Raw genomic sequence first — 26,079 nt, 5'->3', positions numbered from 1 at the left:
CAAATGGATACGTTCCTCTGAGCCGCTGCTTGCTGGGGCCAGAGCCAAATATACAGGAGGACAAGGATTACATCATATCCTGTCTCCTGTCTGGGAGAGGGATGGGGGGGGGGGGTGTCGGGAGAATTCACAATGTAAATAAAAATATAAACACTGTCAACCAGCGCTTGCTTTGTTAAGTTAGTATAGTCTTCAGATAAACTAATTACAAATGCCATGTGTTTATGTTTATATAGACTCTTTGATGTAAGTGAGTTTCTATATGAATGCAATGTTTCAGGCATTCTCAATTATGCTTAAGTATTGAGTACTTCATTTGATATTTTAGCACTAATATTAGTTAAGTCCAAAGGCCACTTGGGACTTTTTCTTTTCTTTTTTTTTTTTCTTCTCTATTTTACAACTACAAACTTGTGTCCTTGAGTCTAACTCATTGCCGAAATTCCCCGTTCTTTGTTCTGAGGCGTGAAGACATAGAATGGATGTGTCCTTGGCTGGGTGCTGCTGTCCTCCTGAGTGCCGTAGGCCTCCCAGAGAGCTCGGGGAAAGCATAGGTCACCACTTGGTAATTTGCTTCTCTTGCCGAAAGCCATCAGCCCTGAAGAATACTCACAGAGTAGAGATGAGGAATGGCCGTTGGCTCTGTGGTTTAAACCTGCAGGGTCTGGCTTTGGTGATGCTCATGGTCTAACTTGAGACATCAGACTCAAAGACATTTACCTATCTAGAAGAATTTTAGGATGATTTCTTATGTAAAAAGCCAATTTATTAGGTATATTTTGGTCGGTTGCTCAGGACTTACTCTGTACTCAGGGTTCACTCTTGCAGGACTTGGAACCATACGCACTACTACCTCTCTAGCTCTATGTTGTCTATTTTGTAACCAACCACTTGAGTTCTTATTTATAGTAGTTTTTCATTTCATTTTCTGGGGTTTTCTAGGTACAGAGGAGTATCACTGACAAATGGTGTTTTGTTCTGCTCTTCACCGTTTATTTCTCTATACTTATTGCCTTTAGAAAAACAAAAACAGCCTTGAAAACAATTTGTTTTGTTGTGATACCTTAAATACATGGAAACTGTAGAAGGGAAATAAGTCATAGCAGAGGTCCCCAAACTTAACTTGGTTTACCATCCCATTTCCAAAAGAAAAAAAATCAGTCAGTGCCCTCCTAGGAAATCTGCCTTCTTTCATTGAACACAGTGCCTCCCCCAATTTAGTAGCACCCCGGGCTACTAAACACCCTGGCCCACCCCCATCCCACCCCATCCCATCTCCTCAGAGGGTGCTGTCTGACCCACTTTGGGAAATACTCAGTTACAGTACCTGAGGAGGCAGAAACTAAGCATGACCTTACAGGAACATATTTCTGAAATGCTGCTTTAAGGTGCACCTTGCCAGCCCAAGTTTCCTTCTTACTCACCTGTGGAGGTAGAGCTGCTGTGGGGGAGGAATGGGTTCTCACCACTCACAGTTTGGAATGCTGCAGCGCACTCCAGGAACGTTCTCTCTTTGATAATCTCAGGATTCGGTGGGCACCAGAGAGAGAGGACAGGGGTTTAAGCACTTGCCTTGCACGTAGCTGGCCCCAGTTCAATCCCTGGCCCTCGGGGCTCCTTTGGATGTGGCCCACCCACCCCTAAAAGAAATCTGGTGGGAGACACTGGCAAGACGCTCTAACCATGTTCCATGCCTCTTAAGAGCAAATGTTTCTCTTCCAGGCCCAACTTCGGGCATTTATTCCAGAGATGCTCAAGTACTCTACGGGGCGGGGAAAGCCAGGCTGGGGCAAGGAAAGCTGTAAACCCATCTGGTGGCCTGAAGACATCCCGTGGGCAAACGTCCGGAGTGATGTCCGCACAGAAGAGCAGAAGCAGAGGGTAAGGGTGCTGACTTGCGTCGCCTTTTATTGTTGTATTTTGAATGACCCACTTCAATTTTGTCATTTCTACTTTTTAATGCCCCAAAGGCCTAAAAAAACATTTAATATCACATGTGTGTGTAATAGTCAAGCCTGTCCTTTTAAAACCAGTTTGGTATTCTCTGGCTTATAGTTTTCCCATTCATGCCCCCATCGCTGCAAAGAGAAGGCTGGAATAAGTCTAGTTTACATTTCTCTGCAGTTTTAATTTCATGAGGCGCTTGGGGAAAACCAAAGAAACTTAATGTATGAGTCATTTTTGAAGACTGAAGAATGTCTTCATTCTGGTTTAGAAAGAATTCCTGTCCAGCATATGCACCGGAAGAGGTGCCCTGGTCAGAATGCCTGCGTGTCGGTAGACCTTGAGTGTGACCCCTAGTGCCACTGCATGAACTGAGCAGGTCCTGATGGCTCTTCCATCAGTTCCCTGGCACTGAGAGTGATTCCTGGGGTGTGCGAGCAGCCCAGATAAAGGGCCTGGCCCTTTGAACACTGCAGCTGAAGAGATGTGAGAAGCTGGGGCAAAGCTGCCAAACCCCAAGTCTGAACACGACCCTGCCAGCATCACCGCCCAAGTGGGTGAGCATAGCCGAGCACGGGCTCAGTGGCTTCTGCCAAGAAAGGAAGAAAGAGTAAAGAAAAAGTGATTTCAAAAGAAAAAAAACAATTAGATATGAAATTGGCCCAATGGGTTTGACAATAACAGAACTTTTTTTTTTTTTTTGCAGGGACGGGAGTAGTGTGGGGGGGTTCACACCTTGTATACTTGCTCTTTGCCTGGTGCTCAGAGATTACTTCCATTGGCACCAGGCTGTCTTTTATATTTACTTTGAAATTTTTAATATATCTAATATATTTCTTTTTGGGCCAGAGCAATAGCATAGTGGGTAGGGCGTTTGCCTTGCACGCAGCCGACCTGGGTTCGATTCCTTTGCCCCTCTCGGAGAGCCCAGCAAGCTACCAAGAGTATCTCGACCGCACGGCAAAGCCTGGCAAGCTGAGCTACCCATGACATATTCCGTATGCCAAAAACGAGTAACAAGAAGTCTCACAATGGAGACGTTACTGGTACCTGCTCAAGAAAATTGATGAACAGTGGGAGGACAGTGCTACAGTGCTACAATTTCTTTTTAGTGGTTTTTTTTCCCCTTAATTAAAAAAAAAATTACTATTAAAATTTAGGTAACACGGTTACAAGAATGTTAATGTTTTTGGTTTTGATGTGGTTCTTGCACCCACCAGCACCACAGCGCCCAAGACTCTCCCTCCCTGTCTCCTTAACGGTGCCTGGTCCACTTCCTCTCCCCTATCCCCACCCCCCTTCACCCTGCTGGTAATCTCAGTTTTGTGAATCAAAGACTAGGAGGGAACATCTTTTAATAAGAAGAAAAGCTGCTTTTTAGCCATCATCCTCTACTTTTTTTTCTGCGTGAGGATCTTAATTTGCAGTTGTTGGCAGACAGGAACCTTCCTTGGTGAGCAGTTAAGAGTTGACCTTCGGGTAGAATAGGGTCTAACATGTAGGATGTAAAAGCTGGTGAACTCAACTGGGATCCGGAAGGAAAGCAGGGAGACCAGTGCCAGTGTGCGACTTTCCGCAGGGCGGGGACGAGTTGATCATTAGAAGCCGCTCTTCTGCCGGGTGACTGAGTGACCAATCTTTCTGTGGCTTCATGTGCTTTTTCTGGTCTCTTGATCACAGGTTTCATGGACTCAGGCGCTACGGACCATAGTTAAAAACTGTTATAAGCAGCACGGGCGGGAAGACCTTTTGTACGCATTCGAAGATCAGCAAACACAAACACAGGCCACCACCACACACAGTATAGCCCACCTTGTCCCATCCCAGACCGTAGTCCAGACCTTTAGTAACCCTGACGGCACTGTCTCACTTATCCAGGTGAGTACACGGGACAGTGACCGGCTCCTTGTGCCACCTCACCAAAGCTGGGAGAACACTTCCTTCATGCCCATACTTATAATGAACTCTCTCTTTCTAAGACCTCCCTGTTGAAATTGAGTTTTGGGTGTTTTTGGCATGTAAGTAAATTCAGAGTTACAGGTAGCTTTTGTGGCCCTTTCCAAAGCAAAGTGCTGTAAAATGGCTTCTCAGAGCACTCCAATGTCAGAGACCCAGGAACGTGGCTCCTGCTCGCCACGCCACTGCAGAATGGGCAGCGGGTAGAAAGCAGGTTTGACTGTCGCTGGGCAACAGCAGTAGATCATGGTGCCTTCTGACTTATTCGACTGAAGTGAAACTCCAAAACTCATGTTAATATCTGAGATCGAACTTAAGTAACTCAGTTCATCGTGTGAAGCGTAATCCTTGTTATCTGTACTGGATTTGTACTAAATGAATCTTTCTTTCTTTTTTTTTCTTTGCATTTTTCCCCATTTTTAAAAATTGAATCACAGTGATATACACATTTACAAAGTTGTTCCTGATTGGCTTTCAGTCATATAACGTTCCAACACCCATCCCTTCACTGATGTACTTTTCCCACCACCAATGGTCCCTTCGTCCCTCCCACCCTGCATCCCACCACCTGCCACTATTGTATGCACTTTCTCTCGCTCTCTCTGTCTCTCTCTCTCTCTCCCTCCCTCCCCTTCCTTCCCTCCCTCCCTTTGGACCTTACGGTTTGCAGTACAGGTAATGAAAGGTTATCAGACACATCCGTTTATCTGTATCCTTCACCCGCCACACACTCTCTGTGGCAAGCTTCTAACCATTGACCTGTCCTCCTGGCCCCTGTTTACCCTCACCTTGGATTTTAGTCTCATATATATTTTATTTTTTTTCCCCTTTATTTTATTTTATTTTTTTTAAAGTTGTAGATTTACAATTTTTTGTGCTTTGGATTCAATTATACAATGATCAGATACCCATCCCTCCACCAGTGCCCATTTTCCACCACCATGGATAATATCCACCACCATATATATTTTATATCCCACAAATGAATGCAGTCTTTCTATACCTGGCCCTCTCCTCCTGACTCATTTCACTTGACAAGATACTCTCCATGTCAATCCAACCAAATGAATCTTAACTCCTGAGCAAGGAAGGGTCTACCCATTGGCACTTACATTGTCTGTATTTTTCTTTAGGTTGGTACAGGGGCAACAGTAGCCACATTGGCTGATGCTTCAGAGTTGCCAACCACAGTCACTGTTGCCCAAGTGAATTATTCTGCGGTGGCTGACGGAGAGGTAAGAAAGAGGATTCTGTCTGCCTCTACTGAAATAACTTCCATTTGTAGGTGAGGGAGAGTGAGGGATCAGAATGTGAGAAGACTGTAAATAGTCTCACATTTGTAGCATTATTTTATTTAAACCATTGAAAACCTCATATCACGATAATTTGCAAATAATCCTACATGCTGTGCATATTAATTTTGGCCATTTGAAATCAGTTAAATCATTTTTATTTTGACCTGTCAGGAGCAGGAGCTCAGAATTTTATATTTATGATATAACATTTCTTATAATACACAATCAAAAGGAATTATCAGGGACGAAGATAGAGTATGGCTTGCCTAGTTTGATCCTGGCATCTCATTAGGTTTTCTGAGCATCACCAGAGGTAAGACCTGAGCACCACTGGGTGTGTCCCCAAAAAATACAAATACAAAGGAGTTAGTTATTCTACACATTTTTTTTATGAACCCCAGAGGATTTCATCTTTGGCCTTTAAGGGAAGAATTAGATCATTAAGGGCTGGTGAGTTACTACAGCGGGTAGGGCACTTGCCTTGCATGTGGTTGACCCACGATCAATTCCCTGGACCTCATACGGTCCCCCGAGCACTTCCAGGAGTGATCCCTGAGTATCACTAACTGTGGTCCCAAAACTAGCAACAACAAAATGAGATCATTAAAACTGAAGCTAACTAGGAGCAGAAAGGCGAGCACAGGGATTAAGGTGCTTGCTTTGCTTGCCATCAACCCTGGTTTGACACCCAGTATGACATAAGGTTCCCTAAGCACAGCCAACAGGTTTGACCCCAAAACATAAATAGGGAAAACTCAACCCATATGGTCTCCCGATCTTCCACTCAGAGTGATTGCTGAGCTCAGAGCCAGGAGTAAACCCTGAGCACTGAGTACCACCAGGAGTGGCCCAAAAACAAAAAAATTAAAACCAAAACTGAAGCTAAAGCATTATTTGAAAGGGTAAATACTTTTATTAACCAGACATGAGTTACTGGATTTTTTTTTCCTCTTTTGCATCACACCCGGCGATGCACAGGGGTTACTCCTGACTCTGCACTCAGGAATTACTCCTGGTGGTGCTTGGGGACCATATGGGATGCTGAGAATCGATCCCCAGTCAGCCGTGTGTAAGGCAAATGCCCTACCCGCTGTACTATCGCTCCAGCCCTGGGTTACTGGATTTTAAACATGCTTTTAAAAAAAGACTTCACAAGAAAATTCTTCCCTGTCAAAATTATTGAATTATGGAATGTTAAAAAGGTAGCCAACCTTTATTGAACCAAGCTCTTGACCCTCTGAAGCCAGGGTTCTGCCATCACACTTCACTTTGTACACAGAGAAGTGAAGTACATGGAATGTCATGACTGGCCCAGGCCTCAGAAGGTAGGTTACACACTGAGCAAAAACCCTGTCTCATCTCTGAGCTCTTGGGCCATCAGCAGAGAGACTGGAAAGGCGTCACTGAGTCGCTGCAGGCTTTTCCCTAGAGTGCAGTACGATGTGCTCTGGATTTGAAAAACAGCCAGTATCTGCCAGAGAGCAGTACCCGGGCCTCACTCTCCTTCAAACCCAGGGACCATTTCTGCTTAGAAAAGTACTCGTAGAACAGTCACTTTTGTCTCTGCATCTTAGGAGGGAGAGAACTGATGGAGCCCTCACAGTGTGAGATGGGGAGAAGTTGCCGACTCCTCAGCCAGCCTGCAGTTCCTGAGCCCATCCGCATGGGCCAGTGCTATATTAGACGTGTGCAGCTGAGTGGCCTGAGAACCCTGCTCTCTTGGAGCTCTCTCTCGTGGGTTCTCTTCTTCTCGCCGACCACCTAAGTTGATTGCAGCCTGATCTCTGAGAGTTGCTGCCTAGGGGTAAATGCTTTCAGGAGTTCAGCAAGGCAATGTGAGAAGTCTGGGGCAGGAGCTGGCGTTAAGGTTTTCAGTGTAGAAAGATCAGCAGGACATTTACTTTTCTCCATAGATAAACCCAACAGGGTGTGGATTCACTGAGAGAAAAATCCATCAGTCCCCAAATCCTAAAACTAGAGGACCTTCCCTGAAGTGTGATAGAGGGAGAGAAACGCTGATAAGTTTGTCTTCCCGGGCTGTTCTCTTTTGTTTAGTCAGCACTGTCAACCAGATCATCCTGCTGAGTGTTTCCGTTGCTATTTAAAGAAAATAACCGTGTTTTCTTAAAACCTTCTATAGAGATCACTTCTTTGACAATCATTTTCTGAATAATTTTTTGTATACACATGATCAGTAATTTAGGTGTTCATGGGAAGTACGAAGGATTAAGGAAATTAGTCACATTTATTAGTATTTTCAGCACACTAACATCATCATTTCAAAGTCAGTTATTGCCTGAGTGAGTGGATGGATGACATAAATAGCTTGTTGGTAAATACCCAAATTCAGTTAGAAAATTCTAACTTTCCCCACACATCCAGTGAAACAAAAGTTATTATTAATGAAGAGAAGAAACAGATCATAGGAGAAAGTAACAATACATTTTAGACTTTATGGTGTGATCTGTTTGCCTTCTGGTTTCAAGCAGTTGACATGATTGTTTGCATCTTAGTTTTGAATCATAACTGTAATTAGTCAAAGTATCTCATTCTTTTGATAACTAAGAATACTACATACCATGAAGAGATAAAGTTACTCAGTAGAAACATCCCGTTTCTTAACACTTAGCATCTTTTCTCCCCAATACAAAGTGTTGCCTTCCATTAAAAACAATAACCTACACTTTTCAGGGACCCTGAAGTTATTTATGCCAACCTTCCCAGTAAGAGCTCTTAACCATAGACTACACCGTTTAATATTAAGTAACATACGTTTGGCTACACTTATAAGAAGGGCTAGTGAGGGTCATATGTCTCTGGTAATGTCCCCAGATCTCCCTTTTTTGCTGAGGATGGCTGGTAATGCCATCAATCTAAAACAGCAACAAAAACCCCCATCAGCAGCCTGAGACTGATAAGGGACCCAGAGCAAGTTACAAAGACATTTAGGGTAAAACAAGGAAAGAATTTCAAAGTGATATGGAATAAAATATGTAATAAACTGTCTAACAAAGTAATAAGGAATAAAATATGTATTGACTTAGAAATAGTTATACAACTTAAATTTTGGTTCTCTTTACGAAGGCAGATGGATTTGAGACTATACCACTGAATGATAAAACTCCATTTGGTAATTGTATTGTGTGTCAGAAAAATTGGAATTTGGAATAGAGTGATATCTGATAATAAGAGTTTATACATAGTTCTGTTAGGAATAGAAAAGTAGAAATACCACAAAGGCATCAGAGATAGATATTTTAGACTCAACCAGCACAACTCACTTTAGGAGGGGGTTTGTTTGTTTGCTTGTTTGTTTGGTTTGTTTGTAATGCATGTTAATTAACCTGAAATGTGCGCCAGATGAGCACACAGGGAACGATGGAGAAGGAGTGTGTCTCATCCATCCGCCCATCAGGTGAACATTCTCTGGGCCCTGCACCAGGCACTGTCGATAAAAGAAAGAACGACTGCTCTTCCTTAAGGAGCTCATGGCTAAACGGCCAAGAGAACACCTCAAAGAGCAATGCAGTGACTCAGGGTCTAGCTCGAGCAAGCCCGGGTGCTGAGATCACGCGGGAGCCGCTCCCGCCACCTTGGACTGTGGTGGGTGGCGCGGTCTCAGCTGCTCGGACTAGAAGAGCGAGCCAGAAGCAAAGGCCGAGGGGTAGGAGCTGTCTTCCCATCAGAGGGAGGAGCACGGCCGCGTGTGGGGTTAGGAAGGCTGGCGCGTCTGCGGGGTCACAGGAGCTAGAGGGCAGAGGCCGGCTGGAAGCGCCTCGATGTAGCGGGTCTCTCCGAAACGCACAGAAGCTAATGGTGTATCCTCTGAATATCTTTCCCTCCTAGAGCATGTGGCCCTTTCTTTGGGACATGGTGACATCCAGGCATAGATAACCACACAGTGACTCCCAACAGATGGCCAGGGAGAGCAAGAAGGACTGAAGCAAAACACAGCTAAGGCACTGAGACCTGCCATATTTCTGAGTAGCAGCCTCTTCCTCTGCCTCTTCCTCCTTCCTTTCCACCCTTTCGTGCCGTCTTCCAGGCCGGATAATTTAAGTTCCCTAAAACATTCGCTCCTCTGTATGGCAACCTGCTAATACCATTCTCGCTCTCAAACTCTAGTTCTAATAAATATGTGTATTCTGCTACCGTTGGAGTATGAGTTCTTGGGGGAGCACGCTAGGCCATCTCAGCAGTGGAGCGTGGGGAGAGCAGGAGTGCAGAGCGGGAGAGGAAGAGGAAGACGGTGTCTTGGCCAGAGGTGGCAGGACTGACCAGCTTCAGAGCTTCAGCTAGTGTCCTGAGTGGGCTCAGCCGTCTAAGACATGGCAGAGTAACTGGCCGTCTCACGTGGCAGTTGTGACGGTGGTCAGTGTCCGTCGAGGCCCCTGTGAGGAAGGAAAAGAATTTCCACTGTGAATCCTGTTGCTCGGACCCGGCCCTGCAGCCCTTACGGATGGCCCAGCATGTCAGTACCTTCTTCTTAAAGACCCATTTCTACCTTCCTGAGGAAAAGAGACAGAGGATGGTGACTGACTGTTTGACAACTTGTTCTCAGGACTCAATGACCTTTCCTGATGTGGCCGTGAGCTTCACCCAAGAGGAGTGGACTTTACTGGACCCTCGTTCGAGGAACCTGTACAGAGATGTGATGCTGGAGAACCCCAAGGACGTGGTCACAGTGGGGCACCATCTGTTCAAACCCAGTGGGACCTGTCAGTTGGAAAAAGAACAGGTTGAGGACAGTGGAGAGAGGAATCCAGCACGAAGGGGAACTTAAACCCAAGGATGCAGCAATTTGGCAGGATACTTGGGGGAAGAAAGCAGCCAGTAAGCTAGGAGTGATGGGTAGGACCCAGGAGTAGTCTGAGAAAACGGAACCACCACTTATCCACAACGGGTGGGGATTGTGAGGAACGCGGAGGCCAGTGAACACTCACGCTCCTCAAGACACCAGGAGAGAACTGGAGATGGAGGAAAACCTGACTTCTGCCCGCCCCCAGCATGACTGCATGGGAGAAGTCCCACCGCAGAGAAGTCTCAGATGTCCCCCACCTGCAGACACCTTCCCTGCTTTTTCATTCTCAGTTGACTACTGGCACAGTGACAGGACAAGAAGCCCGCCACCAGAAGGATTATGGGGAAAGTATTGCAACACCCCCCCCCCACCCCATACAGACACACCCTAATGTGACAAGCCCATGCCAGAGTCTCTGCAAAACGTGGGGGCTTCAGGGGAGCCTTTCCTTACCCTACCTCCCCCCCCCCCCCCCGTGCCACACTGCACGTGTAAAAAGTCACACAGCCTGTACCTCATCGGTGTGAGAAATGTGAGAAGGTCTTGGCTTCATCCTCAAAACTCATGAGTCGTTTTCAGAAGCTCGCTGGAGAAAAATCTCTTGAATGTGAAAAATGCTGGAAGCGTCTCGCAACCCTCAGGCCTGTGTGGATGTTGTAGATCTCACCTAGGAGAGGCGGCTGACCTCAGAGAGGGATGAGGGGAAGCCATTTTTCAGGTTGCCATTTGGAGTGGTGACGGGGGACAGGCAGTAGAGGAACATGGGAATGCCTCCCACCCCCTCGCCCAGAGGTCCGGTTCTACCAATAATAGGAAGGTAGAATAGCCCACCGTCCTCTCCGAGTCCAGTAGAGGATGGACAGTGAAGCCAGTGGGCTGAGGGCCAGGCCCTTCTCTGTTTCCTCAGTACCTGACAGAGTTCTCCATGGGGGAGCACACACCCGCCAGAGAAGGCCTGCTACTGTGAGCTTAGTAGGAAAGTCATAATTGCGCTCTGCTTTTGAAAGTTCGCAAGTGTAAAAGCCCACAAGTGTAAAATGCAGTCCTTGATTTGCAGCGATGCCCATTGGTGTGATATGATGAAAGAAAAGGCCCTGGAGAGGCAGGAGGCTGTGAACTCTTGGGTGGGCAGCTTTGCAGCGCCAAGGGGAGGAGGTGAGCTTGGTCCTCCCAGGAGAACCCAGGGGAAGGCAATGTCTCGTCACAGGGAGGCTCCTGACAAGCACTCCCGAGAAGCACCATAAGACACTCAGTGTGGAATCTGCCTCTCTCGTAGCTTACGGCGCTTTCTTGGGTCCGTCGAGACACTTAAAGCACAAACGAACCCATCCATGGCCGCCAGGAGTTTAAGCAGAAACAGGGACAGCTTTCCTAAGCACGGCCAGTGCCGAGCGGTGCTGTCTCCCCTCCGATCTCCCGAGAAACTGCCTCCTCTGCCCCTGCCACTGCTGGTTTGGAGTGGGGAATAACTGATTTTCCCCTCTTTCTTGATGAGCACCCCGGACGGAAGTGGCTATGGCTATTCAGAGTCGTGAGTGCTCTAGATGAAAAGCATTACATGAGAGTCAGTGGTTCTTGGCCAGGGATCGCGTGCCCCAACCCCCCCCCCCCCCCCCCCCAGACATTTGTCAGTGTCTGGAGAGGTGCGTGATGGTCATGACCGAGGACATGGTGCTACTGGGCCTCCAGTGATTCCCAGGATACCCTCTAGTGCCAAGAGTTGTCGCAGAGCGTCAGCAATGCCCAGTGTGAGAAACCGTGTGCTCTGCCTGGCCCAGCGGGAGTCCCTGCTGTTCTGTCTCCAGAAAGCATCTTTTGGTTTTGTGTCTTCATAATTCTTCCCTACTGCCGTGTAATGTCATCTAGCATTTTTTAAGTACTTACTGGGGCAGAGGGCTGGAGTTCACACTTTGCATGCTGGGTGCCCCAGGTTCGGTCTCCAGCACCACGTGGTTCCCCAAGCACTGCACCAGGAGTAGCCCCTACCCCCAGACTAAAATATGGTGTTTTCCAAATAAATAGATGGCCGCCAAACTAAAAAATGTATAGAATAAAATGTGTTTATTGACACAGCAGTTTCTGTCAAAAATTAAAATGCATGGGGCCGGAGTGATCATACAGCAGGTCGGGCACTTTCCTGGCATGCAGCCAGCTTGGGTTCAATGCCCAGCACCCTGTGTGGCTCCCTAGCACCCTGCATCCTGTATGGCTCCCTCTAGCTCCCTAGGAGTTATCCCTGAGCACACAGCCTGGAGTATGCCCTGAACACCACCCACCACAATAGACAAATGCAGAATAGCTTTTGGTTTCTGATTTGATTCAGGGATCTCCCCTATAGTAGATTAACATCCAGCATACAAAGTAGTCTATAAGAATAGTTATCACGGTGCTATTTATAACAGCAAAAGACTGGACATTAAATGCCCACTAAAAGATGCTAAATAAGTCATGGAGAATCTAATCTAGCACAGTGCTCTGCAGCTATTAAGGAGAGTCATGAATAAATGAAGCCATTTCAGTCATTCCAAAATAGAATTATTCCAGGGGGCTGTTGTTGGGGGAGGGGAGCAAAGTAGGGGGAAAAAAAGGTAAAATAGGCTGACTTTTTTGTTTCTTAAAAGGAGTGGTAGTGCCGGGATGGGGATGGTAGTGCAGCAGGTGAGGCGCTTGCCTTGCAGGTAGCCGACCCCAGTTTGAATTCTGGCATCACGGGTGGGCCCCGAGTCCTCCAAGATATGTTCCTCCCACCCTCTCCTAAAAGAAAGGAGATGGCAGAACTGAAGAAATAGGAGTGCATTGTGTGCGTGTGCGTGCGTGTGTGTGTGTGTGTGTAAGTAGGCTTGCTTATGGAGAGACTATCTGCAAAGACACATACAAAATAGACAGCAGTGGCTTTGGGCAAAGGGTCTGTGGAGTGTTGTCATATTCCCTGTGGTGCGGTTTGAGTTTGTTTTTAAGAATTACATTTATGATCTATTAAATTTTTTTTTCATTGAATTTAGGTAATAAATATAGGTAACACATTGATGTAGTTCAGATATTTTTAAAAAACAGTGGCGGGGACGACAGGGGCATGAGGATACGGTTCTAGTACGAGAATCTTCCATGTGGAGGGCACTGGCTTCAGTGCCCAGGACTGCAGGGGGTAGTCCTGTGGGCCCTGAGCATTGCCTGGTGCCCCCACCCAGATATCTAGAGTAGGAAGCCGTGCTTTCCATTGTCTAATCCAGTCTGTGCCCGTGATATCACCCCCCACACACACACACACATAAAATAAGAAAATACGGTTCCAGTGGTTACTTTTGTCTGTTCTTCCATAATTTGTAATGCCCATGTAAGTAAAATCAAACATATAGTCTTGTAAATCTTTTTCTTTCTCACATTTGATAATATGCATGTTAAAAGCCATTCTAGATGTTGAATTTAAATATACACATTTATACTTTTAAATATATATGTATATTTGAGCACATAATTATTAGCCAAAATGACTTTTACAAATCCTGATGAAGAACGCTGTGACTTTTGGTTCTTCAGTATCCTGTCCTTTCTGCCTCAGGTTGAACAAAATTGGGCCACGTTACAGGGAGGTGAAATGACCATCCAGACGACACAAGCGTCAGAGGCCACCCAGGCGGTGGCCTCCTTGGCAGAAGCAGCGGTGGCGGCGTCTCAGGAGATGCAGCAGGGAGCGACGGTCACCATGGCACTGAACAGGTGGCGACAGGGGTGGGACAGGAGTGGGACGCTGCGGGAGGGTGGTGGCCCACTGAGGCCGTGCGGAGGGAGGGAGCCGGCAGGTTCCGGCGGCCCTGAGGTCGGTGTGAGTTGGCATCCGTCACCCTCCTCGCAGTGAGAACTCCGGGTCCTGATGTTCTGGCTTCCCCTTTCCTCCCCCAAAGAAACTGGTTTGGTCAGGGCATGCAAGCCTGTTGAAAACAGGCCAAGAGCTGATTTTAACTGGCTCTTCAGAAAAGTACTTTCCTCACTTTTCAAATAAACTCAGTTCAGTGATGGGGCAATGGTGGGACGTTCTCCTGCAACTTGTGGAGAAAGAACGCCCCAGAATGGGTCCTCATTAGAACCACCACACTTCCTCCCTGGACCCTTCCACTGGTGGTTGTTGGCAGGAGAGGGGAAAAAAAAAACAAAAGGCCCTGTATCAGTACCCTTCACTCCTGACATAATTCTGTGCTCAGAGGACCCAGACTTTTGTTTTGTTTTGGGGCCATATCCAGTGATGGTCAGGGCTTACTCCTGACTCTGCACTCAGGAATCATTCCTGGCAGTGCTCGGGGGGTCATGTTGAGTGACTTGAGCCCGGGCAGGCTGCGTACATGCAAGGTGAGCACCCTCCCCTGCTGTACTGTCTCCCCAGACCCAAACTTGGACATTCTTGCTCTGTGATTCAGGAAAAGGGTAGGCCTGGACTCCAGACTGGCTGGATTTGAATTCCACCTCTGTGGTTTACTTGGGAAATTGACTTGAACTCCACATTCAGGGTTTCTTCCTCTGTACAATGAAGGGTTAAGGGTGGTCCAGTGGGGCGGTTGCCGAGGAAGGCTGTGTCTAGATCCACCCTGGGCTTCCAGGATTTCTGCTCTCCCGAGGGACAGCAGTGGTTTGTCTGTCTCCAGTGGTCCTGGTGCCAGCAGGATTTGCCAGCACCTCTACAGGATAAGTTAGTCACCGTTCTCTGAGATAGACTGTCCTCAGAGAAACTAAGCTATTATCGTGGAGATGGAGGTAGGACTGCTGGCAAACGGTGTTTCTTGAGTATAATTCACACTTGACTTGTGCAAGGCAAACCATGGACAGTGCACCTCCAGAATATTGAAAATCCAGTCGAAGTTTCAGGTGGTCCTTGTAGATCCTCAAAAGCCACGATGGATTACATACAAATAAAGGCCTTCCCGGAGGCTGTGTTGCCAGTTGGCCCTCCAAAGTCACGTGGATCCTGCCTAGCTCTTTCACTGACTTGACGTTTGACCTTGAGGAGCTGCACCCCAGGGCCTTGATCTCCTCACCCTCAAAAAGATTTTCATGGGGCTGGAACAATAGCACAGTGGGTAGGGTGTTTGCCTTGCACACGGCCGACCCGGGTTCGATTCCCATCATCCCATATGGTCCCCTGAGCACCTCCAGGAGTAATTCCTGAGTGCAAAGCCAGGAGTAACCCCTGAGCATCGCCGGGTATGACCCAAAAAGCAAAATAATAATAATAATTTAAAAAAAGATTTTCATAGAATGATGTATATAAAGTCCACGTGACCTACCCACAGCACTTGAGGATAGCTACCATTCTAGTCCTGTTTTAAGACTTGTCTGTTCCAGAATCAATTATAGTGAGAAGGGAAGGGGGAGGCGGCCTTCAGGTCTGACTTGTTAAAGGCTCAGAAACCAGAGGACACGTCTCCCATGGTGGAAGATGCGTCCTCTGGTTTCTGAGTCTACAACTGTACCTCATGGTGTTTCACTAATAAAAATTAAAAAAAAAAAAAGAGAGAGCTATGAAATCAGACTGAAAAAAGAAAGAAACCAGAGGACTATCAGGAGTGACTGATGTGGCCAGGACCGGGGCTGGTTACTTACACCCACTCTAGCCCACGAGAGAAGAGCGTCGACTGTCTCCTGGAAGCCGGCCGAGCAAGACTCGCCCCTCGTTAGAGCCTGGAGCTGCACAGGCCCCCGTTAGGGACCAGCCATACTGACTTCCATGCGCCTTCGAGGCAGAGCCTGGCTCTTCCAGCGCAGTGTGAGTGTCCTGGGAACCCTGGAGGTAGTGGAAAATATGAGGCGCCTTCTGCCTCCCTTCAGCGTAAGGACCAGGGCTTATTTCTGAAGGCAGAGAGGGTAATGGCTTCCCCTGAGGGCTTGTTAACAAGCTCCGAGGCAGCTGAGCTGGCCGCAGTGTTTACTTCGAAGGCAGGAGAACGTGGTTCGCAGCGGCATGGAGGGAGGCGTGTGGAGATGTTGAAATCTGTTTGCAATCAGCTAGTTCGAGGCCTCGGATGATTGTTGTGGGATGCAGTCTTGCCGCCTGCGCTGGGGCAGAGAAGCCAAGTCTGGCAGCGGGGGCTGGATGCTGGCAGGCTCCTGGGGGACCACCGCGGCTGGCTCACGCCGGGAGGCTTGGACTTTACGCAAACCCTCGGTGTTTCCTGCTGTAGCATGAGACCCCCGCTCAGCCTTGCTTTGCGCAGGATTTGTTGCTGGCTCTCAGTGACAGGCAGCTACCCAGGGGCACCAGGTCTCTGTTCCTGTCAGGACAGTGGTTCTGCTCTTCTCCTGCAGGTGCAGGCAGAGGAAGCCGAGAGGGCCGTGCTCCAGGAGCAGAGGCCGAGGCCTCCTCCTGGCCAGCGAGCTGGATGGATACCCCATGAGCCTGCTTTTCAGCCGAGCCTGTCAGGAGTTTCTGTATGCCTGATGATGGCTCTTTAGCCCGCTGGCTTTGTTTTTTAACATATCAGCACTTCTAGGATGCAGGTGGGAGAAAATCAAAGTAAGAGAGAAACAACATCACAGTTCAACACCCCCATCCCCACAAGAGTTACTTGGCCTGAGCAACCAGAGAGGAAAGGAAAGGACACCCAGCAGTTGCTTGTTGGTCCTAACAGTTTATTGGATGTTTCAGCTCTTTAAGATACCCCGGGCATGTAGTCTCTCTTAAACAAGTGCTTCTGCAGCCAGTCCCCTACCGGCCTTCACACAGAGGTACATGACAGATGTAAGCTGGGATTGCCTTTGCCATGTATAACAGCGGCGCCCAGTTGCGGACCCCCAAGGTACTTATCACTGTGTGTCTAGCTGCATAGCACAGTGACTTGGTATGATGAAGAAGCCTCATTTGATTCCTCCTGAAGAATTTGTAACTACTGGATTTCTTGCTGTGAAGGGTTATGGCTAACCAAAAAAGAAGAAGTAGTAGGCATTTTTGTTTTGTTTTGGGGTGTTTCTGTTTTGTTTTGTTTTGTTTTGGGGTCACACTCAGTGGTACTCAGGGGTTACTCCTGGCCCTGCACTCAGAAATTACTCCTGCTGATGTTGGGGAACCAAATGAGATTATGGGGATCGAACCCAAGTCCGCTATGTGCAAGGCAAGTGCACTACTCTTTTTTTTTCCCCCTTTACCAATACTTACTTTTTACCATGAAGAACCCCAATAAAACCCCACCCCCCACCCCTCCCCGTCCCTGTGAGGCAGATGAATTCTAGTTAATACTCTATCTGCTTTGATTAGATTCATTGTTTCAATAAAAGATTCACCACTATTATTTAGAGTTTACCCCCCCCCCCCCCCAAATCAGACATGCTGAAAAAGCATTGTGAAGTGATTTGCTTTCTACAGCTGGGTTCAAGAATTAAATGTTGGTTTTGGATTTCTGCTATTTTACCTATTGACCCTGGAAGTATTTCTACTGAAAGTCAGATAGTTAAGAAATTGGTTTCTGTGTTCTGGAGTCGTGGCCGTGCTGGAGAGCCACTCGTGGGGGCAACTGGTGGCCTCGGTAGGGCGTGAAGGGCGGACCGGAACGCCCCCCTTCCCATGAGGTTTTAGTCGCCCCCACACTCCCGGCTCATACCTGCTGTCCACAAGGCTCCCATGTGGCCGCCATCTTTCTTTCCAGAGAGGAGAGGGCGAATGGGGCAACACCCTTTCCCCTCCGGCAGACTTGATGGCCTGGATCAACGCATAGTCTGTTCACTTTTCTGCTCCAAGCTGCTGGGTTCTGCATTAAGTCCTTGTGCTTCTGGGGCCATGGCTGTGCTGGAGAGCCGCTCGCGGGGGGCGACTGGTGACCTCGGTAGGGCGTGAAGGACGGACCGGAACGCCCCCCTTCCCATGAGGTTTTAGTCGCCCCCACACTCCCAGCTCATACCTGCTGTCCACAAGGCTCCCATGAAGTGCACTATTCTTGAACTATCCCTCCAGCCCAGTAATAATATTTTTTAAAGAAAATTCACTTTTTAAAAAAGAAATTGCACATCTTGTTATTCGTTCCCTCTTTTCTGTTTTAGCTGTGTATTTTTATATATGTGATATGTGTGCATGTATTTTTTTTTTTTTGCAGTGCCAGAGATTGAACCCAGAGTTTCATTTATGCAAAACCTGTATTCTCCACTGAGCTATTTCCCTAGCCCCTGCTTACTGTTTGTTTGATTAAAACACTATTGACTTAAAGTTAAGGGTCAGGAGAGTGTGATTAAGGCACTTGCCTTGCACGCTGCCAACCCTAGTTCAATCCCCAGGACCATACATGGCCCTCTGAGCACCAGCAGCCCCAAAACCAAACCACAAGAGCAAACATCCGACCTGATATTTGTTCACTAAAACGGAACGGACTACCTAGATGAATCTTCTGGGCATGGAGGGCAGGGACCAACCTCCCTGGCCTGTCCCTACTGACACCTCAGCCTCTGGACTCTCCTGCCTCACGTCCCAGATGACTCAGGGCTGTGGCTGAGGCTCAGCACTGGGGAGACGGCTCACAGTGCTGGAGCACAGGCTCTGCCACCTGGAGGCGGGGCTGTGGGCCTTGGCATCACAGCTTCCCCCGGCACCTAGTTAAGAGCAGCCCCTGAGCTTCGCCAGATGTGGCCCCAAAACTGACAAACAGAAAAAGACTCGATGTGCCTAGAACTTTGGGTATGCAGAGTAGTTGTAGCTGGCTGCAGGCATTTGGGTAGCTGCCCTCCTCCTCGCCTGTAGCCGTGTACCCAGGGCCACCAGCGTGTCAGCCATCATCACTGATGGGGAATGTTGATGAAAAACCAGGGGGAGGTTAATACCCCCGAGTAAAGCTCCAGCCTTGCGTGCCGGGGCCCCAGGTTCAGTGCCTGAGCACTGAACGACCAGAGGGGGAAAAGCACTTTGCTTTGCTTATTGTAAACCCTGTTGCTGCCGTTGTAACCAAGGCTTTTGTAAGCGGGGAACAAAGCAAAAACACCTGGAAAATGAACAGTCACGAGCCCGTAAACAGAGAAGAGAACGTCACGGGCTGTGATGTGGCAGCAGAGAGCGGATTCTGCTCTAGCTGTGACTCTCCTGAATTGTCCCAGAGCTTTTCGTGGACAAAGCCACTGGATTTAAAATGCAGTGTCATGACCCTGAACAGCGTTTAAAGGAAACCTGTAGACTAAAAGTGGCCACCCCGAAATAACTAGGCGAGAGGGAAAATCAACAGCTCGCCTTCGAGTCCTTCATCTGGGCAAATGGGCAAAAGAATGTCTAGGTGGGGAGTACAGAGTGCGGGGACAAAGCGGCTCGAAGACTCCATGGCCCGAGCCTGTTCATCTTCCAGCTGTGTTTAAGAGTAAAAACATTATTTCTGCATGCTATTTGAATTTTTCTTTTATACTGAGTGAAATTTTTCTGAGTTTTCCACATGCTTTTACTGTTAGGGGAAAAATAACTTTTTGGTTTGGGGGCCACACTCCAGGGCTGTTGTCAGCAGTGCAGAAGGTTGAAATTAGGGTTCTAGAACACAACATGCAGGCCCCAGCCCTTTATAGGTGCTCCCTGGCCCCAGGGGAAGAGAGCTTTTTAAACACAGACATAAAAATTAAAAAGCAAGGTAAATTTGGGGGCCGAAAGAGAGTACAGTGGATTGGGAATTACCTGCCAGGAGTAATTTTTTTTTTTTTTTTGCTTTTTGGGTCACACCCAGTGATGCTCAGGGATCACTCCTGGCTTTGCATTCAGGAATCACTCCTCGCGGTGCTTGGGGGACCATATGGGATGCTGGGAATCGAACCCGGGTCGGCCGCGTACAAGGCAAATGCCCTACCCACTGTGCTATTGCTCCAGCCCCGCAAGGAGTAATTCTTGGGGGCAAAACTTGGAGTAACCTATGAGCATTATCAGGTATGGTCCAAAACCAAAACAAAAAAAAGGCAAGGCAAATTAGTAAAAAGAAGAATTTTCTGCTTATTGAATCTTTTTTTTTTTTCTATTAACAGTCAGTTTCTTATATTGCTCCCTGTAACCTCCCTAAAACCCTTATTTATAGTGACTAAGAAGTTTTTCCCAGGGAAAGAGACTTGCTTAGGTGAAAATGGCTCTGGTGAGGCTGGAGTACAGCGGGTAGGATGTTTGCCTTGTACACGGCCCTACCCAGGTTCAATTCCCAGCATCCATATGGTCCCCCAAGCACGGCCAGGAGTAATTCCTGAGTGCATGAACCAGGAGTAACCCCTATGCATCGCTGGGTGTGACCCAAAAAGCAAAAAAAAAAAAAAAAAACCGAGAAAGAAAATGGCTCTGAAATTTGGTACAGATTTAGTCTTCAGTTGTGACGTATTTTCCCAGAACCAGCTCCCTGCCCCTCAGCCACCCCCACCTCCATCATGTGATTGCCATGTGACTGCCGTGGTTCTGGGAAAGCCCTGGCTCCGAACAGAACCCAGCCATCTGCCTGCCATCACACTCAGGCCTGGGCCTGCTTCTGCCAAGCCCCCAGATCCCACTCCTCTCTTCCCACACACCCTTCCTACCATAACTGCATCCAAAGGGACCCATCCTCTCCTTGGAGCAGGACTGCATCCATCTGAATTGGGTTTTGTTGAAGTTTTTTTTTTTGAGGTGGGGAGGTGATATTTGGGCCATGCCCAGCAGTGCTCAGGACCTAACTCCTAGCTCTGTGCTCAGGGATCACTCCTGGCGTGGCTCGGGCAACCCTATGGGGTGACGGCGATTGAAGTGGGGCCTGCCGCGTGCCATTCCCCCTGTATCCTGTGCTCTCTCTCTCTCTCTCCAGCCCTCGGTTTAGGTTTGAATATCCTGAAATGTCGATAGTAAATTATAAGCTTAAAATTGTTAGGAATTTCTCATTTTGACTGGCACGTAAAATCACAGTACATTATATTTCACATGTAGCCAAGTAATAGTTTGTGGCACCATAGAATCAATAAAAATGGGTTGTTAGGCGTATTATCAAAGCTCGTAGTGAGGGGACACAGGGTGTAGAGTATGTTCTCTGCACAGAGTATGTTCTCTGCCTTCTCTGCAGTGAAGTGGGAGATTATTTTGAAATGTTTCCAGAGTTTGGGCTTCGAGGGCTAATTTAGACTTTCACATCTTGGGGACCAGAGCTCTAGCACTTACTTGCCTTGCAAGCACCTGGCTCAGATTCGATCCCCGGCACCCCATATGGTCCCTTGAGCATCACTAGGAGTGATCCCTGAGCACAGAACCAGGAGTAAACCTGAGCGTTGCAGGAGTGGGCCCCCCTCCTCCCAGTTCTTTATTTTTTTCTTTTTGGGTCACACCCGGTGATACACAGGGGTTACTCCTGGCTCATGCACTCAGGAATTACTCCTGGAAGTGCTCGGGGGACCATTTGCGATGCTGGGAATCAAACCCGGGTAGGCTGCATGCAAGGCAAACACCCTACCCCCTGTACTACCACTCCAGGCCCCCAGTTTTATTTTTAAGTCTTAATTTAGTGCTCTCAGAAATACAGTAAGGTGGGGGTAGAGTTGGACTTTATAGACTTTATAATTAATTTACCATTACTTTGTCTTGGAAATCAACCAAATTATTGTTGTGTGCGGTAGCTAGTTCAGGCTGCCTCTTCCTCCCATTGTTGTTCTCAGCTGTGCAAGGGTGGCTTCAGCTGCCTGCCTGGCGTTACCGCATGGAGGAAGAGGGGCCCCTGGAACTGCAGCCCCCACGGCCTGGGCTTTGTGCAGTGGGTCAGAGCATCCTCTCTGATGCACAAGTACCCAGTGGCTCTTGAAAGAGAAAAGACGGAAATAACTGCCTTTAGTCCCAGGCTTAAAGGAAAACTCAGAACTTTAGAAATGTCCCGCCTGGGGCTCTGGGGCTCTTGATGGCCATCGTAGTGGCTCGGCCATGCCTGCTGGCTCCTTGCGACAGCCAGCAGAGTCCCGAGGAAGGTGGAGAGGGTGGAGTGACTGACTGCACCGCCGTTCCTCCTCTCATCCGGCGCGGGCCCTCTTTCCCACTTCCTCTGCCCACAGTGAGGCCGCTGCCCATGCCGTCGCCACGCTAGCCGAGGCCACCTTGCAAGGCGGGGGACAGATCGTCCTGTCTGGAGAAACCGCAGCAGCCGTTGGAGCACTTACTGGAGTCCAGGATGCTAATGGTAAGCAGGCATGAATATTTAATTGGATTTCTTCCCTGTTCCACTTAGACCTTCCTAGCATGACTGACAACAGGCTGGCCCTTCAGCACGAGATTTAGCTTTGATTGGATTTTTTTTATTTATCTGGTAGACAACTGGTGCGTGGGAAAATTCTAGAAGCCTCTGATGCCATTCACTAGCAGAGCACCTGGTATTTCCCGGAAAAGGCCATTAAAATGGCGACCTAATCTGACCTGTTGATTCATATGTGTGTGTATATATGGATACATACACACACACACACACACACACATACACACATGTATATATATATATATATGTATTAGTGCGGGAGTAAATAGTTTTTATTTAGGCAAATGAGAGAGAGGCGAGAGAAGTGAAGAGAAATCCCATCATGCAACCTGCTGGTTGAGGGCCCCTCCCGAGTGGAAGGTGCTGAACTGTTGATTTTTTCAAAATCAAAGTCACTATATTGCTGTGACAAGGACTTGCCGAGAATTGAGTGCTTTACATTTTGCTGTGGGGCACATTTTGTCCTTTCTCTCCCGTGGGGCAGATTAGCATCCTGTACACGGCAGAGTCTCCCGGGGTGGGCTCAACGGTGGGGGGCGGGGGAGCGCGGGTGGGATTGATGTTCTAGGAGAGCAGGCAGGTCCCTGCCTTGTCCGTACGTCTCAGCAGCAGCGGTGATGGCACTCAGCTGTCTGGTACAGTCAGGTCCTCGTCCTTGCAGGTGTCTTCGACAAGGGCTTCTGGGTTTAGTCAGAAACATGCCGCCGTCTTTCCCTTCTTTCCTGGTTCTGTGAACTCCAGCACTTGGGCCAGTCCTAGAAGCGCAGTGGTGGGTGTTAACCACCACAGCACAATGTGGATTCGCCTCAGCAGGCGCTGGCAGTCAGTTACCAAGACGCGGGCTGCCTGGGACTTGCTCAGAAGTCTGGGTCACAGAGGTGGACCAGCCCAGTTCCAAGATTTTGTGATTATTTGATTACTGAACTATTTCAAACACATATAAATGCATCGCTGTCACTGTCCTCCCATTGTTCATCGATTTGCTCGAGCGGGCCCAGTAACATCTCCATTGTGACACTTGTTACTGTGTTTGGCATACTGAATATGTCACGGGGACCTTGCCAGGCTTTGCCGTGCGGGCAAGATACTCTCAGTAGCTTGCTGGGCTCTCCGAAAGGGGCGGAGGAATCGAACCCAGCTCGGCCGGGCTGGCTGAGTGTGAGGCAAATGCTCTACCTCTGTGCTATCACTCCAGCCCAAATGTCAGCATATAAAAGTATATATGTTCGCTAGTATATAAAAGAATATAGTTAAAGTAAGCCATTTAAGTGCTTTGGCTTTTTGAAATGTGTTGTTTTAAAATCCTGGAAAATACTAGCTAATAACATGCTTTTTTAAAATTTGGGGCCGCACTTGACCATATGTGGTGCTGGGAATAGAACCTGGGTTGGCCGCATGCAGCGCAAGTGCCTTACCCACTGTACTGTCTGTCCAGCCTTTATTTCAGCAGAAAGTTCCTGGAAGACCTTAGTGTCTCTGGCACTTTTTAGGGCACATGGCTAAGAATTGAACGAGATGTGAGCTGGAAAGGTGTTTCAGGAAGACCCGTTCTATGTCCAGTTTGGGGCGTGGTTACAGTCTTTCTGTCTCCTGTGGGAAGCATAACTAGCCATTGGCGCTTCCGACAGTCAAGTCCTTAAAGAAAAATTAGATACGGCAACAGCAGCCTGCGCTTTGGCACAGAGACTTCCACAAACTCACATGGAGATGGAGTTGATTTAGTCGGAACATAGGCTAGAAGGTTCGTGTGGCCATAGAGGGTCAGGCTGAAAGAGACCCTAGGTGGAATTAAGGCAAATCTCCTCGTTACTAGAATCCCACCCATTTCCTCGCCTTCCTCTGCCGTCGGAATCCACCTTGAGCGGAAGGTCGGCTATCTGGCAGTGTGGCATTCTTCCGAAGTGCAGGTGCTAAGATTCCCACGGGACCTGCTGAGAACGTTTTCCCGGGTGGGTCTGACTGGGGCCTTGTTAGCCCTGCTAATGGTCCGGACACTGTTTCCCCTCGATAGGAATCTTGGCTCTCCCCGAGTGATTTCTTGGTTAGTCTAAAGACCCGGGTAGTCAGCCACGTTGCTCTGTTCTCTGTCCAATCAAGTCGGGCCACACTCGTTACAGCTCCTGGAAACCACCTCTTCTCAGTAGCTTCCAATCCTGTGAATCCATTGTGATTATTTTGTGTCGTTGGCTGCTTTTGTGAGAAGATTCTGGTCTATATCCTAGAAGCCAGTCACTCTCCTAAACCTCTGTCCCGGTGTACTACCCTCGGCCTTTAGCAGGAAAACCACCACTTTCTCTGTGTAGCTTTTCTTTTCTTTTCTAAAATTGGACCCCTCAGTGTGCCTTGTCCCAGCAGTTTTAGGTGACGATGAACCAGCGCCAGCTTGGTCCTGCTGGAAGATTTCCCCAGGTACCTTTCTTTTCACTGAAATGCTGAAATGCAGATCGAATTGCCAGAGGCTGAGTTCTTTTCTCCTGGCACTGAGCTCAGGGATCACGCCTGGCATGCTCCTGGGGCCTTGTGGGATAACTGGGGATTGAATCCGGGTCAGCCACATGCTAGGCAAGCGTCCTACCCACTGCACTCTGTCCCTGTCCCTCACCCCTGTAGTCTATCTCCCTGACGCCCACATCTTTTTATATTTTTGTGATAATTTTTTTCCTGTTATTACCCACATGTGTATGTTTTAGTACTTATCAGGTTGTTGTTTGTTGCCCAAATTTCTCTTTTGGCCTTTACATTTATTCATTGGAAGAACTTTATATTTAAGAATACAGCCTTCCATTCTTTTTTGGGGGGGGTCACAACTGGCAGTACTCAAGGCTACAAGATTATATTATGATTTTTCTTAGCAATGAAAAATTATATCTACACATTAAAATTCTTTTGTTTTGGGGGGGCCACACCTGCCTCTGCACTCCAGAGTCCCTCCTGGCAGTGCTCCCGGGACCATATGGGATGCTGAGGATTGAAACCTTGGTCGGTCACGTGCCTTACCTGCTGTTACTCTGGTCCAAATAATTTTTATTCTTTTCCGTCCTTCTGCCCAAGGAGCAAGGCAGAGGTGGGTCCATGGCCTCCGGAGCTGGCCCCAGTGATCAGGAGACACTGTGTCTTTGCTCAAGGAGATTCTGTCCCAGGTCATTTCCTGTGACCAGACCAGGACACATTTCCTGTGTCTTTCTAGACCAGGAGCTCGTGTGAGGATCTGGGAAGGCTATTCTCATGCTTTCACATGTCCCTTTCTCCCTTTGTGTCCATTTTGCCCCTTTTTCCATTTTAACAAGGCAGTGGGACAAGCGCCAACTCCGATGCCCTGTAAGACAGGCCGTCAGCATCCCCAGCCCCAGTGGGGCTCCATCAGCATTCCTGCTCACTCTCGGCTTTGCTTCTGGCTCTCAAGCCATTGTCCCATTTGTTTTAAGTTATTTTTAGCCTTTTGAGGACTGAAAATATGTGTATGAGTAATATATGTGTGTGTATATATATTTATATATAACAAAAATCCGACTATTTCCATTTGGAAAAAAAAATGGTTCAGTAAGTTGGCGAGGTTTACACAGGGCAGCAGGAATTGGGATAGGAATCCAGGTGATTTGTTTCTGCTATACTACCTTTCTTGGAGGGGACTACATCTGGTGGTGCTCAGGGCTGACTCCTCATGCTGAGCTTGGGGATCACTCTTTTTTTTTTCCTTTTCGGGTCACACCCGGCAATGCACAGGGGTTACTCCTGGCTCTGCATTCAGGAATTACTCCTGGTGGTGCTCAGGGGACCATATGGGATACTGGGAATCGAACCCGAGTCGGCCGCATGCAAAGCAAGTGCCCTGCCGCTGTACTACCCCTTGGGCCCTGTGCTGCCTTCTTTTGCTATGAACCCAGTTTCTGCTTGGACCCCACAA

The 26,079-nt window shown here is 48.1% G+C and overlaps 1 protein-coding gene across 6 annotated transcripts in view; it reads left to right on the top strand.

Moving 5' to 3' along the window:
* The window catches only part of NRF1 (nuclear respiratory factor 1), a 116,064-nt gene that overhangs the window by 67,667 nt on the left and 22,318 nt on the right, over positions 1-26,079 (top strand). For all 6 annotated transcript variants that reach the window (XM_056118461.1, XM_056118462.1, XM_056118459.1 and 3 more), the window contains 5 exons: positions 1,723-1,881; positions 3,625-3,822; positions 5,034-5,135; positions 13,556-13,713; positions 21,979-22,103. In XM_056118461.1, coding sequence (XP_055974436.1) covers positions 1,723-1,881; positions 3,625-3,822; positions 5,034-5,135; positions 13,556-13,713; positions 21,979-22,103 — 742 coding nt within the window. The remainder of the gene's footprint in view (positions 1-1,722; positions 1,882-3,624; positions 3,823-5,033; positions 5,136-13,555; positions 13,714-21,978; positions 22,104-26,079) is intronic.

This window comes from Sorex fumeus, unplaced genomic scaffold (genome assembly GCF_029834395.1).
Source record: "Sorex fumeus unplaced genomic scaffold, SorFum_2.1 ptg000037l, whole genome shotgun sequence".
Classification (NCBI taxonomy): Eukaryota; Metazoa; Chordata; class Mammalia; order Eulipotyphla; family Soricidae; genus Sorex; species Sorex fumeus.
The sequence above is the reverse complement of the archived record's forward strand: the minus strand, read 5'-3'. Positions and strand labels throughout refer to the sequence as shown.